Source organism: Brassica napus, chromosome A8 (assembly GCF_020379485.1).
Source record: "Brassica napus cultivar Da-Ae chromosome A8, Da-Ae, whole genome shotgun sequence".
NCBI lineage: Eukaryota > Viridiplantae > Streptophyta > Magnoliopsida > Brassicales > Brassicaceae > Brassica > Brassica napus.
Window position 1 is genome coordinate 3,425,645 of NC_063441.1, and position 15,268 is coordinate 3,440,912.

At 33.8% G+C, this 15,268-nt stretch overlaps 3 protein-coding genes and 2 long non-coding RNA genes across 9 annotated transcripts in view; 3 read left to right on the forward strand and 2 right to left on the reverse strand.

Annotated features, from left to right (window-relative positions):
* The first annotated feature begins 769 nt into the window (after positions 1–769).
* Positions 770–1,280, forward strand: LOC106358742 (novel plant SNARE 12-like). The gene is made up of 3 exons (XM_048737602.1): positions 770–879; positions 959–1,015; positions 1,092–1,280. The coding sequence occupies exons 1-3, from the start codon at positions 802–804 to the stop codon at positions 1,197–1,199; spliced, it is 243 nt and encodes an 80-aa protein (XP_048593559.1). The 5' UTR covers positions 770–801; the 3' UTR covers positions 1,200–1,280.
* A 509-nt stretch (positions 1,281–1,789) lies between these two features.
* Positions 1,790–3,961, forward strand: LOC106360560. Its single transcript, XR_001272776.3, has 3 exons — positions 1,790–2,145; positions 2,226–2,399; positions 3,441–3,961. It is a non-coding gene; the product is annotated as an uncharacterized LOC106360560 (long non-coding RNA).
* Positions 3,962–6,863: 2,902 nt separating this feature from the next.
* On the reverse strand, positions 6,864–14,959 carry LOC106355425 (probable sugar phosphate/phosphate translocator At1g48230). Of its 2 annotated transcripts, none has more exons than XM_048737588.1 (10): positions 14,698–14,959; positions 14,293–14,554; positions 13,960–14,067; positions 13,835–13,866; positions 13,704–13,754; positions 13,538–13,599; positions 7,966–8,227; positions 7,511–7,776; positions 7,326–7,420; positions 6,864–7,245 (listed from the first exon to the last, which is right to left on the reverse strand). In XM_048737588.1, exons 2-10 carry the CDS (start codon positions 14,383–14,385, stop codon positions 7,009–7,011), a joined length of 1,206 nt encoding a protein of 401 aa, XP_048593545.1. In that variant the 5' UTR covers positions 14,386–14,554; positions 14,698–14,959; the 3' UTR covers positions 6,864–7,008. The 2 variants fall into 2 exon arrangements, with proteins under 2 accessions (XP_048593545.1, XP_048593546.1); XM_048737589.1 differs by lacking the exons at positions 6,864–7,245; positions 7,326–7,420; positions 7,511–7,776; positions 7,966–8,227 and adding exons at positions 12,011–12,452; positions 12,535–12,629; positions 12,720–12,985; positions 13,185–13,446 and having other exon boundaries at positions 14,698–14,958.
* Positions 8,391–15,268, reverse strand: part of LOC106360558 (tRNA-specific adenosine deaminase TAD2) — a 98,357-nt gene continuing 91,479 nt past the window's right edge. Inside the window, exons 1-9 of one of the 4 annotated variants that reach the window (XR_002653467.2) lie at positions 10,135–10,373; positions 9,721–9,795; positions 9,597–9,634; positions 9,451–9,517; positions 9,171–9,330; positions 9,008–9,095; positions 8,804–8,907; positions 8,625–8,722; positions 8,391–8,535 (exon numbers count right to left, since the gene is read on the reverse strand). Coding sequence is in view for 3 of the 4 variants with exons in the window: in XM_048737596.1 (XP_048593553.1) it covers positions 8,679–8,722; positions 8,804–8,907; positions 9,008–9,095; positions 9,171–9,330; positions 9,451–9,517; positions 9,597–9,634; positions 9,721–9,786 (567 nt within the window). In the remaining variant the exon portion in view is untranslated. Of the gene's footprint in view, positions 8,723–8,803; positions 8,908–9,007; positions 9,096–9,170; positions 9,331–9,450; positions 9,518–9,596; positions 9,635–9,720; positions 9,801–10,134; positions 10,374–10,585; positions 10,605–15,268 lie in introns of those variants that run through there. The other 3 variants (XM_048737596.1, XM_013800168.3, XM_048737597.1) reach the window with 3 other exon arrangements.
* On the forward strand, positions 10,950–11,986 carry LOC125575384. Its single transcript, XR_007315322.1, has 3 exons — positions 10,950–11,460; positions 11,538–11,612; positions 11,686–11,986. It is a non-coding gene; the product is annotated as an uncharacterized LOC125575384 (long non-coding RNA).

Here is a 15,268-nt window from a genome sequence, read left to right on the forward strand (position 1 = left end):
TGGGGTAATCGTTAAGATGTTGATTCAAAAATGAATTTTGGTTCCAGAGGTTGGATAAGATGAAGGATTCTAATAGACAAAGCAAGCAACTTGAAGAACTTGCTGGCAGGATGAGAAACTCTAAAAGATGTTTCTGAATCGAGTTTTAATGAGCGCTAATTTTGTAATGTATTCAAAGATGGGGACGCTCGAAACTCTCCTCAAGTAAATAAGTAATTGAATGATGAGAAACAATCTATAGTGAGTTGACTCTCTGTTTTGATGAAATTTATGGAGGTTGTAATCATTTTGAGATTCTAGCTTTTTTAATAATACTTCTGAAGTAATCATTGCAATAGTTAATGTGTTATAGATATTCTATGAACATCACTATTAGCATTTTGGTTTCTGTGTCTTTTCAAAATCTGCTTGTTGATATTTCCTCCGATTTATGTGACGGATTAAGAAACGCAACTCTTATGTTGCACTAAGAAAAACGAGTACGCCTGTCATGCCATTTCCAAGAAGCTGCATTGTCCTATACTATTTCACATCGATCCTTTTAGGAAGTGTATTCAAGATGTTTGTGTTGTGTGACTTCAGGTACACTCGGCAACAAGAAAGTTGATCTTTTTGGGTACGGGAGCTGGATTCAGCAGGTGAACCCACAGCAGAAGAAAATGTGTCTTCATGTGAGTCTCTGTCTACATGAAGTTGCTATTGGAAGCCTAAAGCTGCTTGCTGCTACATGTTCTAGAATAGTTAATCCTGTACTACGAGCTTTTGGGTTAATGATTTTTGTTTATATATATATATATAGCAATGTCAAACCAAGAGCTTGTCGATGCTGGAATGAGGAGGATGGACGAGACTGACCAGGCTATTGAACACCCTAAACAGGTACGTTACATAGGAAAGAAGTGTACTCCACTCGGGTCTTTGGTCCTATATCTCTAGCTAACACTGGGTTTCTTTTCAGGTTGTTCATCAGACAGTGGAAATCGATACTCAAACCGCAGCTAATTTAAAGGGCCAGGTAACACAAAGCATTCACCATCTTGTCCTGATATTCCTATGAGGCGTACTACGTTGACCTCCTATAAATTTGACAGGCGGATCAAATGGGCCGGGTTGGGAATGACCTAGACACAATTCAGTTCTCTATCAAGAAAGCTTCAAAGCTGGTTAAAGAGATAGAAAGACAGGTTTGCATAATCTAATCTCCCTGGAGATAAGTTTCTCAATGCAAAAGCTACTGAAGCTGTAGCTACAGATACGTGCATAATGATGTTCCTGTTTCTGATGGTAGGTGGTGTTATAGCCATTATTGTTGTGAAGGTTAATAACTATTGCATTCTCCAATTTTTTCATATGAAGTTTGGGTTCTGACTCTACTTGTAAAACAAACTAGCCTTTGACCCGCGCACACGCGCAGATGTCATTTTTTATACAAATAACTAATTTATATATATATATATATATAATATTTGCTATTTTACATATTGATTTTATATGACATATCTACCCATAACATTTTTATTGTTTATACGTTGTAATCTTAAATGTTCCTATATTAAATTCCTTTAGTGGTTTGTTTATATGAATGATTTGTAAATTGTAAAAATTTGGAATATAAATTAAAAAATATATATAGGAACATATATATATATATATATATATATATATATATATATATATATATATATATTACATGCTATAATGGTGAAGCTCTTATTTTATTTTTCTCATAATTTCACTATTGTCAATCCATTTTAGTATATATATTAGTCTAATGCACAGGCTCAATTAACATACTAATAGATCATATTAGTAAAATAATTTATAAGTAAATAAATGGACAGTGTATACATTAGAATTAACCTATTAACATAAGCTTCTAGATGAAATGGCTAAGATAATTTACAAAGTAAATAAATGGACCACGACATTGTATTTCTTCAACTAAACCCATATGCAATTCTAAAAAAAAAATTTCCGGACCATTCATCTTCCCCTAGACTGTGTATTTCGTTTTTTTTTGTCAGTGAGGCAGAAACATTATTTCCTCTTCTCAATTCATGAACCTAAGAAAGATTGTAAGATATATCTACATGATTTCCATCTTCGTATCAAAGGGCGCAAGTGGATCCGCTTCATTTTCTCAAGGTTAAAGTCTCTTTTTGTTCTTAAGCGCATGATAATTTTTTTCAGATCCGTGTAATAATTGTTTCATACATATTGATTAGATAAGTCACATCGTCAGTGATTGCTAAGTTCAAACTCGCTTTAAAGAAGCTTCGGCGTAGATCAATGTCCATTCTATATTAGAGAAGTTGGGTTGACTTAATTGCAGAAGCATTGTTTATATGCTAGAACAACCAAGTATTGTGATAAGAAGAGTCACGGAATCGACATTGCAAGTTAAGTTCAGATAGTCTAATAGTACATGAATACTATTCCGAGTTAGTGTCAATTTTCTTATAGCTTATTTGCTTTCATACATCTACTTTATTAAAACAGAAGTACAAAATAGAAATACCCCTTAGTTTTACTACTTATTTACATTAGAATGCCATTGAGATATTGAACCTATATTTAAGCATGCTTGTCTTTTCCTAATTTAAATCATAGATTTAAGCATTTAATATCTTTCCAAAATTTAAATAATAGATTTCCTTTATCAAATCAAATCATAACCAAAATAAATTTCCTAATATATTTCGTATTAACATACTCAATATTTTTAATATTTATAAGTAATAAATAATAAAATAAAAAATCACACATCATAATCAATTTATATAACATATAAATAAAATATAAAATAGTTTATTCATATATTAGTATAATGCTTTCATAATATAAGTCCAATTAGTTATAAATATTGGATTTGTTTATATGATACATTGTGATATAATAGACGATTAAAATCATAAAATATAATTATTCAAAGTAATAAATAAAATTGTTATGTTTAAAAATGTTATATTAACAGTTATGTAATATATTTTAATTTACATATATATATTATACCATTAGTACAAAGAAAAAAATTAAAGTGAAAGCAAATATTTATACGGTCACGGGTCAAGCTCTAGAAATAAATAACAACAGTAAGATTATTTTTCTTTAACAAATTTCTTTTAATTGAAATTATAGTTCCAAATAAGTTTATATATTTTATGTATTTATAAATTTATTTTCTTTGTCTTTAAGGAAGCTTAGATTTTGAAATTGAAAAAAATATGACCGCCTCTATATTATTTTAATTACGAAATTTAAAATTTATATCAGAATATTTTATTAAACTTTTAATTTTATTTTTATTATAACTATAAAGATTAATTTTCAATATGAATTTATGTTTTAATATTACAAATACGTCATTTAATATAAACAAAAAAAAAATAAAAACATAAAATAAATACCCGCCCGGTCGGGCGGGTCAAGGTCTAGTTCAGTATTAGTACTATCGACAAACTACTCTTACTGGAGAAACAAAGGGACAATAGCCAGTTACACAAAAGCAAAAGGGAGAAGGACAGAAAGATGAGGATCAGTTGTAAAAAAACATAGTGGAGGGACAAAAAACATATGGTAAGAAATTGTCAAATATTTCTGCCCTTTCATAATATTGTATCATGTATGTCATATGTTTTATAAAACGTTCTATCTTTATTTTTAAATGAATTACGTTGATTTTTTTAAACAATCATCATATGATGATATTTGACCTTTTTAATGTTTCACATGATATTGGACGTTCTGAGATCCAAGTGTCAGCAAACCAGCTGCAAATGAAGACAGCGACCTTGCCGAACAATAGAAACAAAACACTGTTTAGTAATTACTTGTTTATCTTACCTAATACATAAGGTGATATCAATGTAGAACGATTTAGAATAAGTTAGAAGATTGAAATAACCTTTCCTTAACTATATATGTTTGGTTTCATCTTGACTAAGTGATGCATTTGTAGGTACATGTTAATGATAGTCGTATATAAGACCGAAATTTAAAATAAAATAGATTCAAATGACCTTTTGAAAATGAGAATTCGGCCAAAAAAAACCTCAACTTTACACGAATTGCCAAAACAAACATGAACTTTGGGGCTAGCCAAAAAAGCACCAAACTTTCATTGACTTTAGAATTAATTAAAAATGTTTTCGCTGACTTGCCAATTTAGCACGCCGTCAACAAATTTAACAGAAATATTTGACGTAGTTTATTGTTGACGTTAAGTGAAACGACGTCGTTTTCAAATGAGATGAAACGACGTCGTTTTACACGATTTGAAATTAAAAATATGTAAACCCCTGGATTCGAACCCAGGTTGGTTGGTCAAATGGGAAGGTATTTTACCACTGGACTACTGGCACTTTCAATGTACTTACTAACATGTTTACTTTTATTTGGTACATATTAAATATAAAAAATTCTCTAAAAACTTAATAAGATCTTTAAAATTCCAAAAAAATTAAAAAAATAAAGAAGATTTTTATAAAATTAATTTTGAAATTAAAATTGAAAATAAATTTTATTTTTCTTTTTAAAAAATAAAAATTCTTCCAAAATTTTCTAAAAAATTAAAACGAACTTTAAATTCCAAAAAATTGAAAAAAATAAAGAAATTTTTTATAACATAAATTTTGAAATTAAAATTGAAAATAAAATTTTATTTTTCTTTAAAAAAAATAAAAAATTATTTTTCTTTAAAAAAAATAAAAAAATCTTCCAAAAATTTCATAAAATTAATTTTGAATTAAAATTAAATATTTGTTTTTCTTTAAAAAATCAAAAAAAAATTCCAAAATTTTCATTTTTAAAAAAAAATTCCAAATTTTTAAAAATTATAATAAAATGCAAAAAATTAAAGTTAGAATTATCAACTTTTTATGTGTGTATAATTAATTTCAACTTTTAGCAAATGTATTAAAAAAATTGAAAATTTTGGAAGATTTTTTATTTTTTTTTGAAAAGAAAAAATAAAATTTTATTTTCTATTTTAATTTCAAAATTAATTTTATAAAAAATTTCTTTATTTTTTCAATTTTTTGGAATTTTAAAGATCTTTTTAAGTTTTTAGAAAATTTTGGAAGAGTTTTTATTTTTTAAAAAGAAAAATAAAATTTTATTTTTAATTTTAATTTCTAAATTAATTTTATAAAAATCTTCTTTATTTTTTAATTTTTGGAATTTTAAAGATCTTATTAAGTTTTTAGAGAATTTTTTATATTTAATATGTACCAAATAAAAGTAAACATGTTAGTAAGTACATTGAAAGTGCCAGTAGTCCAGTGGTAAAATACCTTCCCATTTGACCAACCAACCTGGGTTCGAATCCAGGGGTTTACATATTTTTAATTTCAAATCGTGTAAAACGACGTCGTTTCACTTAACGTCAACAATAAACGACGTCAAATATTTCTGTTAAATTTGTTGACGGCGTGCTAAATTGGCAAGTCAGCGAAAACATTGTTAATTAATTCTAAAGTCAATGAAAGTTTGGTGTTTTTTTGGCCAGCCCCAAAGTTCATGTTTGTTTTGGCAATTCGTGTAAAGTTGAGGTTTTTTTTTGGTCGAATTCCCTTTTGAAAATATATATGTTTGTGTAAATCAAAAGAAAAAATAATCTTATTATAGGCTTATTTACCATGGATCTTGTTACCTAACAGTATAAGAAACTAAGCAATTGAAGTTAATAAACGTTTAGAAAGAAAGCTACCATTTGGTCGGCTAAAACCATCTCGAAGGTATCTCCACCAAAGATGTGTTTTGCTTCCATGAGTTTTTAACAGGTCTGACTTTTGTGGGAAGAGTAAAAGTTATCGCTGAAGACATGTTTAGGTTGAAAATTTGTTCAATGCTTTTCTTTTGACACAATAGAGATGAGGTATATATAGTTGGCTTCCGTACAGTAGGTAATATAGGAGAGTTATAGAAAATATTTTGTTAGTTGTGAATGGAATGAATTGAAAAGAGAATATATGGTTTTGAATTATATACTGAATATTCTTTTTGTATTAAATCATCGTAATAACCAGAACATTCGTTTTAAAGATTCGCACAACGTGATTTGCAAGTTTAAATAACAGAATATTGAGATTTTGTTAGTTAATTGATATCCTTTTTGTTATGATAAAAGTACGTTGAAATATGAAACAGTTTTGGTTGATTATTGAGTTTAGGAAAATAAGAATTTGATTTTGGCTAATTTGATTTTGTGCAGTTAATTGTCATTATTCTAGGTATGGAAACACGAAAGATTGGGTTCACGTAAGATTAGGTTCGGTCGGTTTTGTTTCGAGTTATCTCAGGTTCAAGCGGATTAAATTTAATTAGATAGTTTATTAATTTTATTAAATGACTGTGTATAAGCCCAGTGGCATTTTCTTGTAATTTTTGAGGAAAGCTCGGGACTAAGTACTATTTGTACTTCTGTTTTAATAGTTTAGATGGTAGATCGTGAACCAAGCAACAAAGACATTAGAGACATCCAGTGATTAGCTCCTCCAGCGCAATCGAGAAGGCTATTATACTTTAGGAATCCAGACTAAAGTACATCAGCTTTTGGCTAGACTGAGAAAGGACACTCCATGGTCGAGAAGGGTTTGGTACACATTACACTTTGTGTTACATGTATGCTTTGATGTTAATTTGAATCAGAGTTCCGATTAGTGGTTTGTATTATATCATCATTCTTTTAACCCTATGCCCGTTTGTAAAAGTTTCATAACAAGTTCTCACTAATATTATTCTTTTCAAAAAATATCTCTTATTCACTGATTTGTCTTGTATACCTTGATAGTTTTCAAAGTTTTATAAACAGAAGAACAAGTATAAAATTCAAATCAAATCCAGGGGTACTGCACACACTCAGAAGTCAAAAACTGTTTGTATCATAAATACCAAGAGGCCTGAGCTAATGTGTCTGGTGGAAGAAAACATTTATAACTTTGCCAGAAGATTTTGTATTTTTTTACGAACTAAACAATGTTAAGTAATAATCTCAAGGTAAAAATATATTTAGAAAATGTTGGGTTCCAAAAGAGATAAGAAGACATTTTCACCTGAGAAGTGAGACAACATATGAGTCTGTCTCAGTCTCATCTGTACGTTGCTTCCGACAGCAGTGTGGCTTCCGAGCTGTGTCCGCCCGATATGTGACAACCGTGAAGACGTTATCAAAGGAGCTTCCTCATCATTAAGCTCTACTCCTCCTCTGGGACTCTCACCATCCGACGACCTCTTCTCCTTCCAATCCTGCTCAATTATTGTGAATCATAATCACTACTCACTACCCCAGAGAGAGCAGCGCCATAAAACAGATTAATTGACTGTACCTTTGTGATTCGATCTGGGAGGCTATCAGTGATTGGTTGCGTCGCTTTCACATCCTTGATTTTTATGTAATTGTACATTACAACCCCACATAGTGCTGCATCAACAAAAGTAGATATAAAATTATACAATGCACATGAGAATTTAAGAGCTTTATACCAATTTGTAACAAAAACAAAGAACAAACCTATTCCGTATCCAATAATGTTCAGACCGGTGATTGTGGACTCAGGAAATATGACAGTGGAGAGAGCTATGAGAATCCAGTCTTTGAGAACGCCAGCAACCCTCATGGTTACTGCTCCTGTTCTTCCTATTACTAAGAATATGGAGAAGTTCAAGGCAAGTGCGCAGAGGGCGTTCGAGAAAAATATCCAGAAGTTGAATTGGATCTGCGAGACTTCTATGTTCGGTTTCTCCAGTACATACCAAGGCAAGGACAGGAAAACAAAGCTACACAAATTCAAGGGAAAACACAACATGTTTAGCGTGTAGCAAAGGAGACTCCTTGCATCTTAGCAAGAAATAATACATGATCTAGGCAAATAGAATATATAAGACATATAAAAGACCAACAAGTCAAATCAAGTCAATGAAATATTAGAAGTCTGGATACAAGTCAGTTTTCAGAGGATTGTGTACCTGCAGGGAGCTATATAGTATAAGCTTGTGACCGGATTTAATGTCAAGCCCTTTTTCTGAAGAAGAACTTGAGTTAGCACCAGTCTAAGTGCCTCAGCAAAAATCCCCATGACCTGGTAGACCGTGCCAATTATGTTGAAATTAATTTCTCCATAGGAGGATATCACAACTCCAACACTGACGAGCAGCATGTTCATGAACACGTCGCACCTTGCGTTGTCAGTGCCACAAACAATGGCCATGATAAATGTTGCTACCGGCACTGTCATTCCATATTCCTAGCCCCGCCACGAAAAGAAGTGCCGTCCTTCCCCATACAGCTTGCTATCTCTTTTTTAGTTATTAAGATCAACTATGCATGTATGCATTGGATTTTGAACACTTGGGGGGTTTTAGTTGATAAATTAACCATAACAACCAATACGGATAGTAAAAGAACAAGTCTGTTAGAGTGTTTATGGATAGAAAACAGAGTTCACCTTTTCTACTTCTCATGATGGTCATGTCTAATCATCTACCAACACAAGAAAAAAGTTACAAACAGCAGCTAATTCCTTAAATAGCTCAAAACTGAAATATCCAACTTAAGAGGTTATACATATGTATTGGATATAACTGATAACGTTCCATATGTAGAATCATCATTCGACAAACTCTACCTCAACTTCTTCATATCCTAGTTAAAAACACCAATTTTCGCAACATGTTCGCCTCTAAGCCATCTCTCTTTGAACTACAGGACGGTGTGGCTTTGGGGCTAAAACAGAAGAAAAAAAAAACTCTTTTTAAAGATGTTTCAGCAAAGAACATAACTGGAGTTAAAGATGAGAATGGTTACCGTTGGGATTGCCTTGCTCATAGAAACATTTGAAAAGAGAGACAGCTTCCTCTGCCATTATTCCTCCTCTGCACTTGTACCCTTTTTTTCCTTGACCTTGTTCACTATATTAAAAAAACAAAGATCACAAACTTCAATTTAACAAGGCAGTTTCTTTATAATAAGGCTGTAGTGATCTTCGAACCTAGAGATGGATAATCTTACGTCTGAGAACTCCCTATGTGAAGTGACAATATGGAACCACAACCCCCAAATTTATCATTTCCGCATCCATAATACACTTCCTTTATACCTTTGATTAAAAAGAATATCATATCAAGAACAAATCAAACAAAAAAATGGTCAAGTTCGGATTAAGGAACCATACCGAGAAACGATAAGGCAGATGCACACATTATGCAAGGTTCACATGTTACGTAAAGAACGCACTTCGAGAATTTCTCAGCGACTTGTGAAGGTGAGAGCCTATCTTTCTGCCATTGTCCAATAAGTTCATCGATTGCTTCCATCTCTGCATGTCTTGTGGCCTTTTCGAACAAAATTAAAACAAACGACTTGATAGTTTAGATGAAGTGACCAACAGACACTCTATATCATCACATTGTTTTATGTTTCTGGAAGTAGTGAAAGTAGTATTGAAAGATTACATTGCGTGTCTCATTAGTTCGGTTTCGCCCTGAAGCGATGATGTTACCCTCCTCAAGAATGACACATCTGATCCAGACAAACAAAAAGATAAGAAATTAATAGATAATGGTGGAGAGAAACACAAACTGGGATGAAGCAAAGTTACCCCACGGGAACTTCAAGAGCTTCTAGAGCAAGCTTAGCCTGCAGTCCATGTAAATCAAACATTGTAACTCTAAAAAAAAGCAACAAACTTTTGGAGTAATAATGGAAGCAGTACTAGTGTTTACCTGGTGCAGAGCAAAACCCATATACTTATGAGACTCCTCGCAGCGGTCCTCTTTCACTAGTGCCATAACTTTAAACTTGGCAGAGAGAAAAACAATGAAACAGGATCATTAAGATTCAGGATACCCAAATAATCGCTGAGTACTAGAGAATGGTTTCCTTGGCATATCTATTCTACAGAGAAGACCTGAAAGCAAACTCAATTTCTATAACTCCCACTGTTCTTTATTTACTTGTGTGTACCGTACCAATACTGAAACTAAACAGTAAACAGACGAACGTTAGGACTCTAAAGCCTAACCTAATCAGAGATTTTTTTTTTTTTTTTTTTTTGTGAATCAAACAGAAGTGTATGAGCTACAAAGGAGGACAAAGAACCAATAGCAACGCAATAGAAAATCACAAACTACACTCACAGGTGGTAGAGGAGACCCTAATCGAAAAAATCAGAAGATCCAAAAAAGCTGATGTCTCCGAGTACCAGAAGAGTCTTTGATCTCTGGGCCCCCTTTTTTGATGAGAGAATAAAATAACTAATCAAAATTATTGTGTCCCGGTTTATTCTGGTTTGGTACGGTTCAATTACGAAACGAGCAGTCAAAATAAAAAATCTTTCGAAGGTCACTGAGAATCAAATCTCTCTCTCGTTCTTTCTTTCTCCGTCGTGTTTCGTTTCTCTCTCTTGTGCCTCAACGATTATCTGGATCCGAAGCAATCTCAAATACAAAGCAGCATTAGAATCAACAGGAAACAAAGGAAGCAAAGTAGAATTGAACTGAATCAATTCGGAGTTGAGAGAGAAGCGCAGCACAAAGCAGAAACGAGAGAAAGAGAATCAAACGGAACGAAGAAGAAACAAAGACTTACTGTGGCTGGCTGACCCAGAAGAGACCCTCTCGCCTCGACTACGAAGCAAAACGCAAAGCCACGAAGAAAATATCTCAAGAATCAATCCGCTTTACCTTTTCCCTTTTTATTTAATTTTTATCGAACGGCTATTTTAAATAATTATATTAAATGTTTTCAAATAACCAAATAATTACAAAGATAGCCATGCCACCAGTGAGGCAGATATGGCTTCCGACCTGCCGATGAGCATTTGGTTTCTCTGTCTTTTGAAAAAAAAAAAAAAAATTTAGAAAATGTATTTAAGATGTTTGTTTTGTGTGAATTCATTCAGGGACTTGAATACAGTACTCGGCAACAAGAAAGTTGAGCTTTTTGATAGCGCCGGCGAACCCACAGCTGAAGAAAACGTCCACATGGCTTCATGTGAGTCTCTGTCTACATCGGTTGAGTGTTTTCAGATGATTTTCTTTGGCGACCAGAGTATGAGTTTGCTATTGGAAGCCTAAAACTGCTTGCTGCGCTACATGTTCTAGAATAGTTAAATCATCTACTAGAATGGACGAGACCAACCAGGCTATTGAACGCTCTAAACAGCTAAGTTACACAGGAAAGAAGTGTATTCCACTTGGGTCTTTGATGATGTATCTCTAGATAACACTTTGTGTTTCTTTTCAGGTTGTTCATCACACATTGGAAATTGGTACACAGACTGCAGCTAATCTAAAGGGCCATGTAACACAAAGCATGCACCATCTTGTCCTCATATTCTTATGAGGCGCACTGACCTAGAAATTTTAGACTGATCAAATGGGGGCGGGTTGTGAACGAGCTAGACACGATCCAGTTCTCTATCAAGAAACCCTCGCAGCTGGTGAAAGAGATAGGGAAGACAGGTTTGTATAATCTAATCTCTCATAGGACATAAGTTTCTCACACGCTACAAAAGTTAATAAAACTGTCTAATCTTCAGGTAGCTACAGATAAATGCATAATGATGTTCCTGTTTCTAATTGTTTGCTGTGTTATAGCCATTATCGTAGTGAAGGTAACCACCATTGTGCTCTCCAATTTTTCATATAAAGTTTGGGTTTCTAACTCTACTTGTATAAAAATGGTAGATCGTGAACCCAAACAACAAAGATATTAGAGACATCCCTGGAATAGGTCCTCCAGCGCGATGCGATCGAGAAGGCTATTATACTTGAGGAATCCAGACCAGAGTACTTTTAGTTGGACCGGTTGGACCGAGCAAAGGACTCCATGGTCGAGAAGGGTTTCGTACACATTAAACTTTGTGTTACATTAGTGGTTTTGTATTACATCATCATTCTTTTAATCCTATGCCCGTATGTAAAAGTTTTAGTTCTAACTAATATTATTCTTTTCAAAAATATATGTAGTCCACTGATTCGTCTTGTATACCTTGATAGCACTCAAAACTGATAAATTGAAGAACAAGTATAAAATTCAAATCAAATCCAGGGGGTACTGCACACACTCAGAAGTCAAAAACTGTTTGTATCATAAATACCAAGAGGCCTGAGCTAATGTGTCTGGTGGAAGAAAACATTTAAAACTTTGCCAGAAGATTTTGTATTTTTTTTAAGAACTAAACAATGTTAAGTAATAATCTCAAGGTAAAAATATATTTAGCAAATGTTGGGTTTCAAAAGAGATAAGAAGACATTTTGACCTGAGAAGTGAGACAACATATGAGTCTATCTCAGTCTCATCTGTACGTTGCTCAGACAGCAGTGTGGCTTCCGAGCTGTGTCCGCCCGATATGTGACAACCGTGAAGACGTTATCAAAGGAGCTTCCTCATCATTAAGCTCTACTCCTCCTCTGGGACTCTCACCATCCGACGACCTCTTCTCCTTCCAATCCTGCTCAATTATTGTGAATCATATAATCAATACTCACTACCCCACAGAGAGCAGCGTCATTAAACAGATTAATTGACTGTACCTTTGTGATTCGATCTGGGAGGCTATCAGTGATTGGTTGAGTCGCTTTCACATCCTTGATTTTTATGTAATTGTACATTACAACCCCACATAGTGCTGCATCAACAAAAGTAGATATAAAATTATACAATGCACATGCAAATTTAAGAGCTTTATACCAATTTGTAACAAAAACAAAGAACAAACCTATTCCGTATCCAATAATGTTCAGACCGGTGATTGTGGACTCAGGAAATATGACAGTGGAGAGAGCTATGAGAATCCAGTCTTTGAGAACGCCAGCAACCCTCATGGTTACTGCTCCTGTTCTTCCTATTACTAAGAATATGGAGAAGTTCAAGGCAAGTGCGCAGAGGGCGTTCGAGAAAAATATCCAGAAGTTGAATTGGATCTGCGAGACTTCTATGTTCGGTTTCTCCAGTACATACCAAGGCAAGGACAGGAAAACAAAGCTACACAAATTCAAGGGAAAACACAACATGTTTAGCGTGTAGCAAAGGAGACTCCTTGCATCTTAGCAAGAAATAATACATGACATAGGCAAACATCCAAACGAATAGAATATAAGACATATAAAAGACCAACAAGTCAAATCAAGTCAATGAAATATTAGAAGTCTGGATAGAAGTCAGTTTTCAGAGGATTGTGTACCTGCAGGGAGCTATATAGTATAAGCTTGTGACCGGGTTTAATGTCAAGCCCTTTTTCTGAAGAAGAACTTGAGTAAGCACCAGTCTAAGTGCCTCAGCAAAAATCCCCATGACCTGGTAGACCGTGCCAATTATGTTGAAATTAATTTCTCCATAGGAGGATATCACAACTCCAACACTGACGAGCAGCATGTTCATGAACACGTCGCACCTTGCGTTGTCAGTGCCACAAACAATGGCCATGATAAATGTGGCTACCGGCACTGTCATTCCATATTCAAGTAAGCTTTAGCAATATGGTCAAAAAGATTCATGTACTAATATGGGCTTTGATCCAAAAGAAAGTTCACATACTTAGTGCTTTGAGCATCTGTATGAAGGCAACTGAAATGTGCAAATATGCAGTGTTTCCAAACCTGTAAAAGAGAGTAAACAAACTCAGCATTTGATATGTACTGTTCTAGAGAAAAGAACATCTATAGGCTTAATACGTCCCACTGTATTTGCAACAAAGACTAACCAGAGGCTGGATGCAAAGAATGCGCTTATAGGTACGACACAGGTCACGTATCTGGTATCCAGGAAAACATGTTATAAGAAGAAATACAAAATGGAAATTACATTAGAAAGGGAGGAAAGAAGTAAGCTTACATTTCGAATGTCATTTTAACAGGAGAGACAACCTACATTATAGAAGAAGATAAGATACTTATTACTAGACAATTACAGAGGTTGAACGGAAGTGTAAATAATTAACAACAAAGAGTTTAAAAAACCTTGAATACACGAATAAGAAGGAAGGCCACAAATCCAGAAAAGCCCATGTGGATCATAGTCAATGTAATAGGAAGCGGAAAGTTGAAGTATTTGGGAGATAGAACCCACTGCATATACCGATAGGAGCAAATTAAAGTCAGGGTAATAGATACACAAACTATGACATGCACATATACAAAAACAATTAAAGGGGCCTGTGAAGTATGTTCGTATGGTGATTTAATTGTTAAACAACTTCAAATCTCAATTCTAGTATGAAGAGATACAATAATCTATGACATGCAAAATCGAAGAGAGAAACAATAAATAAATAAAGAGAATAGAGAAATGACCTTGTTGTAGAGTATGACACCGGAAGAGAGAAGAACGTAGATGAGTAAGTAGATATATGTTAGCACAAGCGTCTTGTTTATCATCTTTGCCATCTTCCTCAACGCTTCTTCTCCAAAACCAAAGCTAAATAGCTACTAATAAACCAAGGTTGTTCGATAGTCACAACCAATTCAATACCAGCTGTTCGATAGTCAAGATACTGAGTTCAATACACTCTCAAGTATCCCGCACGCAACTGAGTGATTCCATTGAAAACTAAATCTGAAAAGAAAATCAAAAGTATTAAGTTCTAGCTAATCGCATTCAAGTTTCATCACGCAAAAAAAAAAAAAAAGCCTAAATCAAGGGAGAAATCGAGAGATCATGATTAGATCCGAGAGAGAGAGAGAGAGAGTAGCAATTACCTCGATATGATAATCCGAGAAAACGAAAAAATCGAATAGTAGCGAGAATCTAGTTTAGCATTCGCCAAGAAGAAACGAAGGAGACTTTGGATTGACTTTAGTCTCTCCGGAAACTCCCAAGGAAGGAAGAAGATGATGAATGCGTTCGATGAAGAATCGACTTATTCGGAGACGTATATGTTAGTCGGAGCTACTGTTGAAGGAGAGAGAGAGAGAGAGAGAGATTTACAACTTTTGATTAATATTCGTTATTTCACAAACGGGTTAATCACAAGATTATGTTAAAATTAACAACAACAACAAAAAGAACGCTGGAGATTAATCTTCCTCTCTCGTGATGTCAAAATCTAACGGCTGTGGTTTTATCTACGGGACGGTGCTTGTTTTCCATTTTAGTTATGGGGGTGAATGTGGGGCCCCGTATACCATGTTCCAAATCTCATTTTTTCTTAAATTGGAGAGATTTTATACTTTTCTTTCTCTTCTTTCTCAAACTATCACTTAATAATCGGCTCCCCAGTATATACTTATCTTTTTTTTCAACGCTGTGTTTCTTACTGAGACTGAGCCA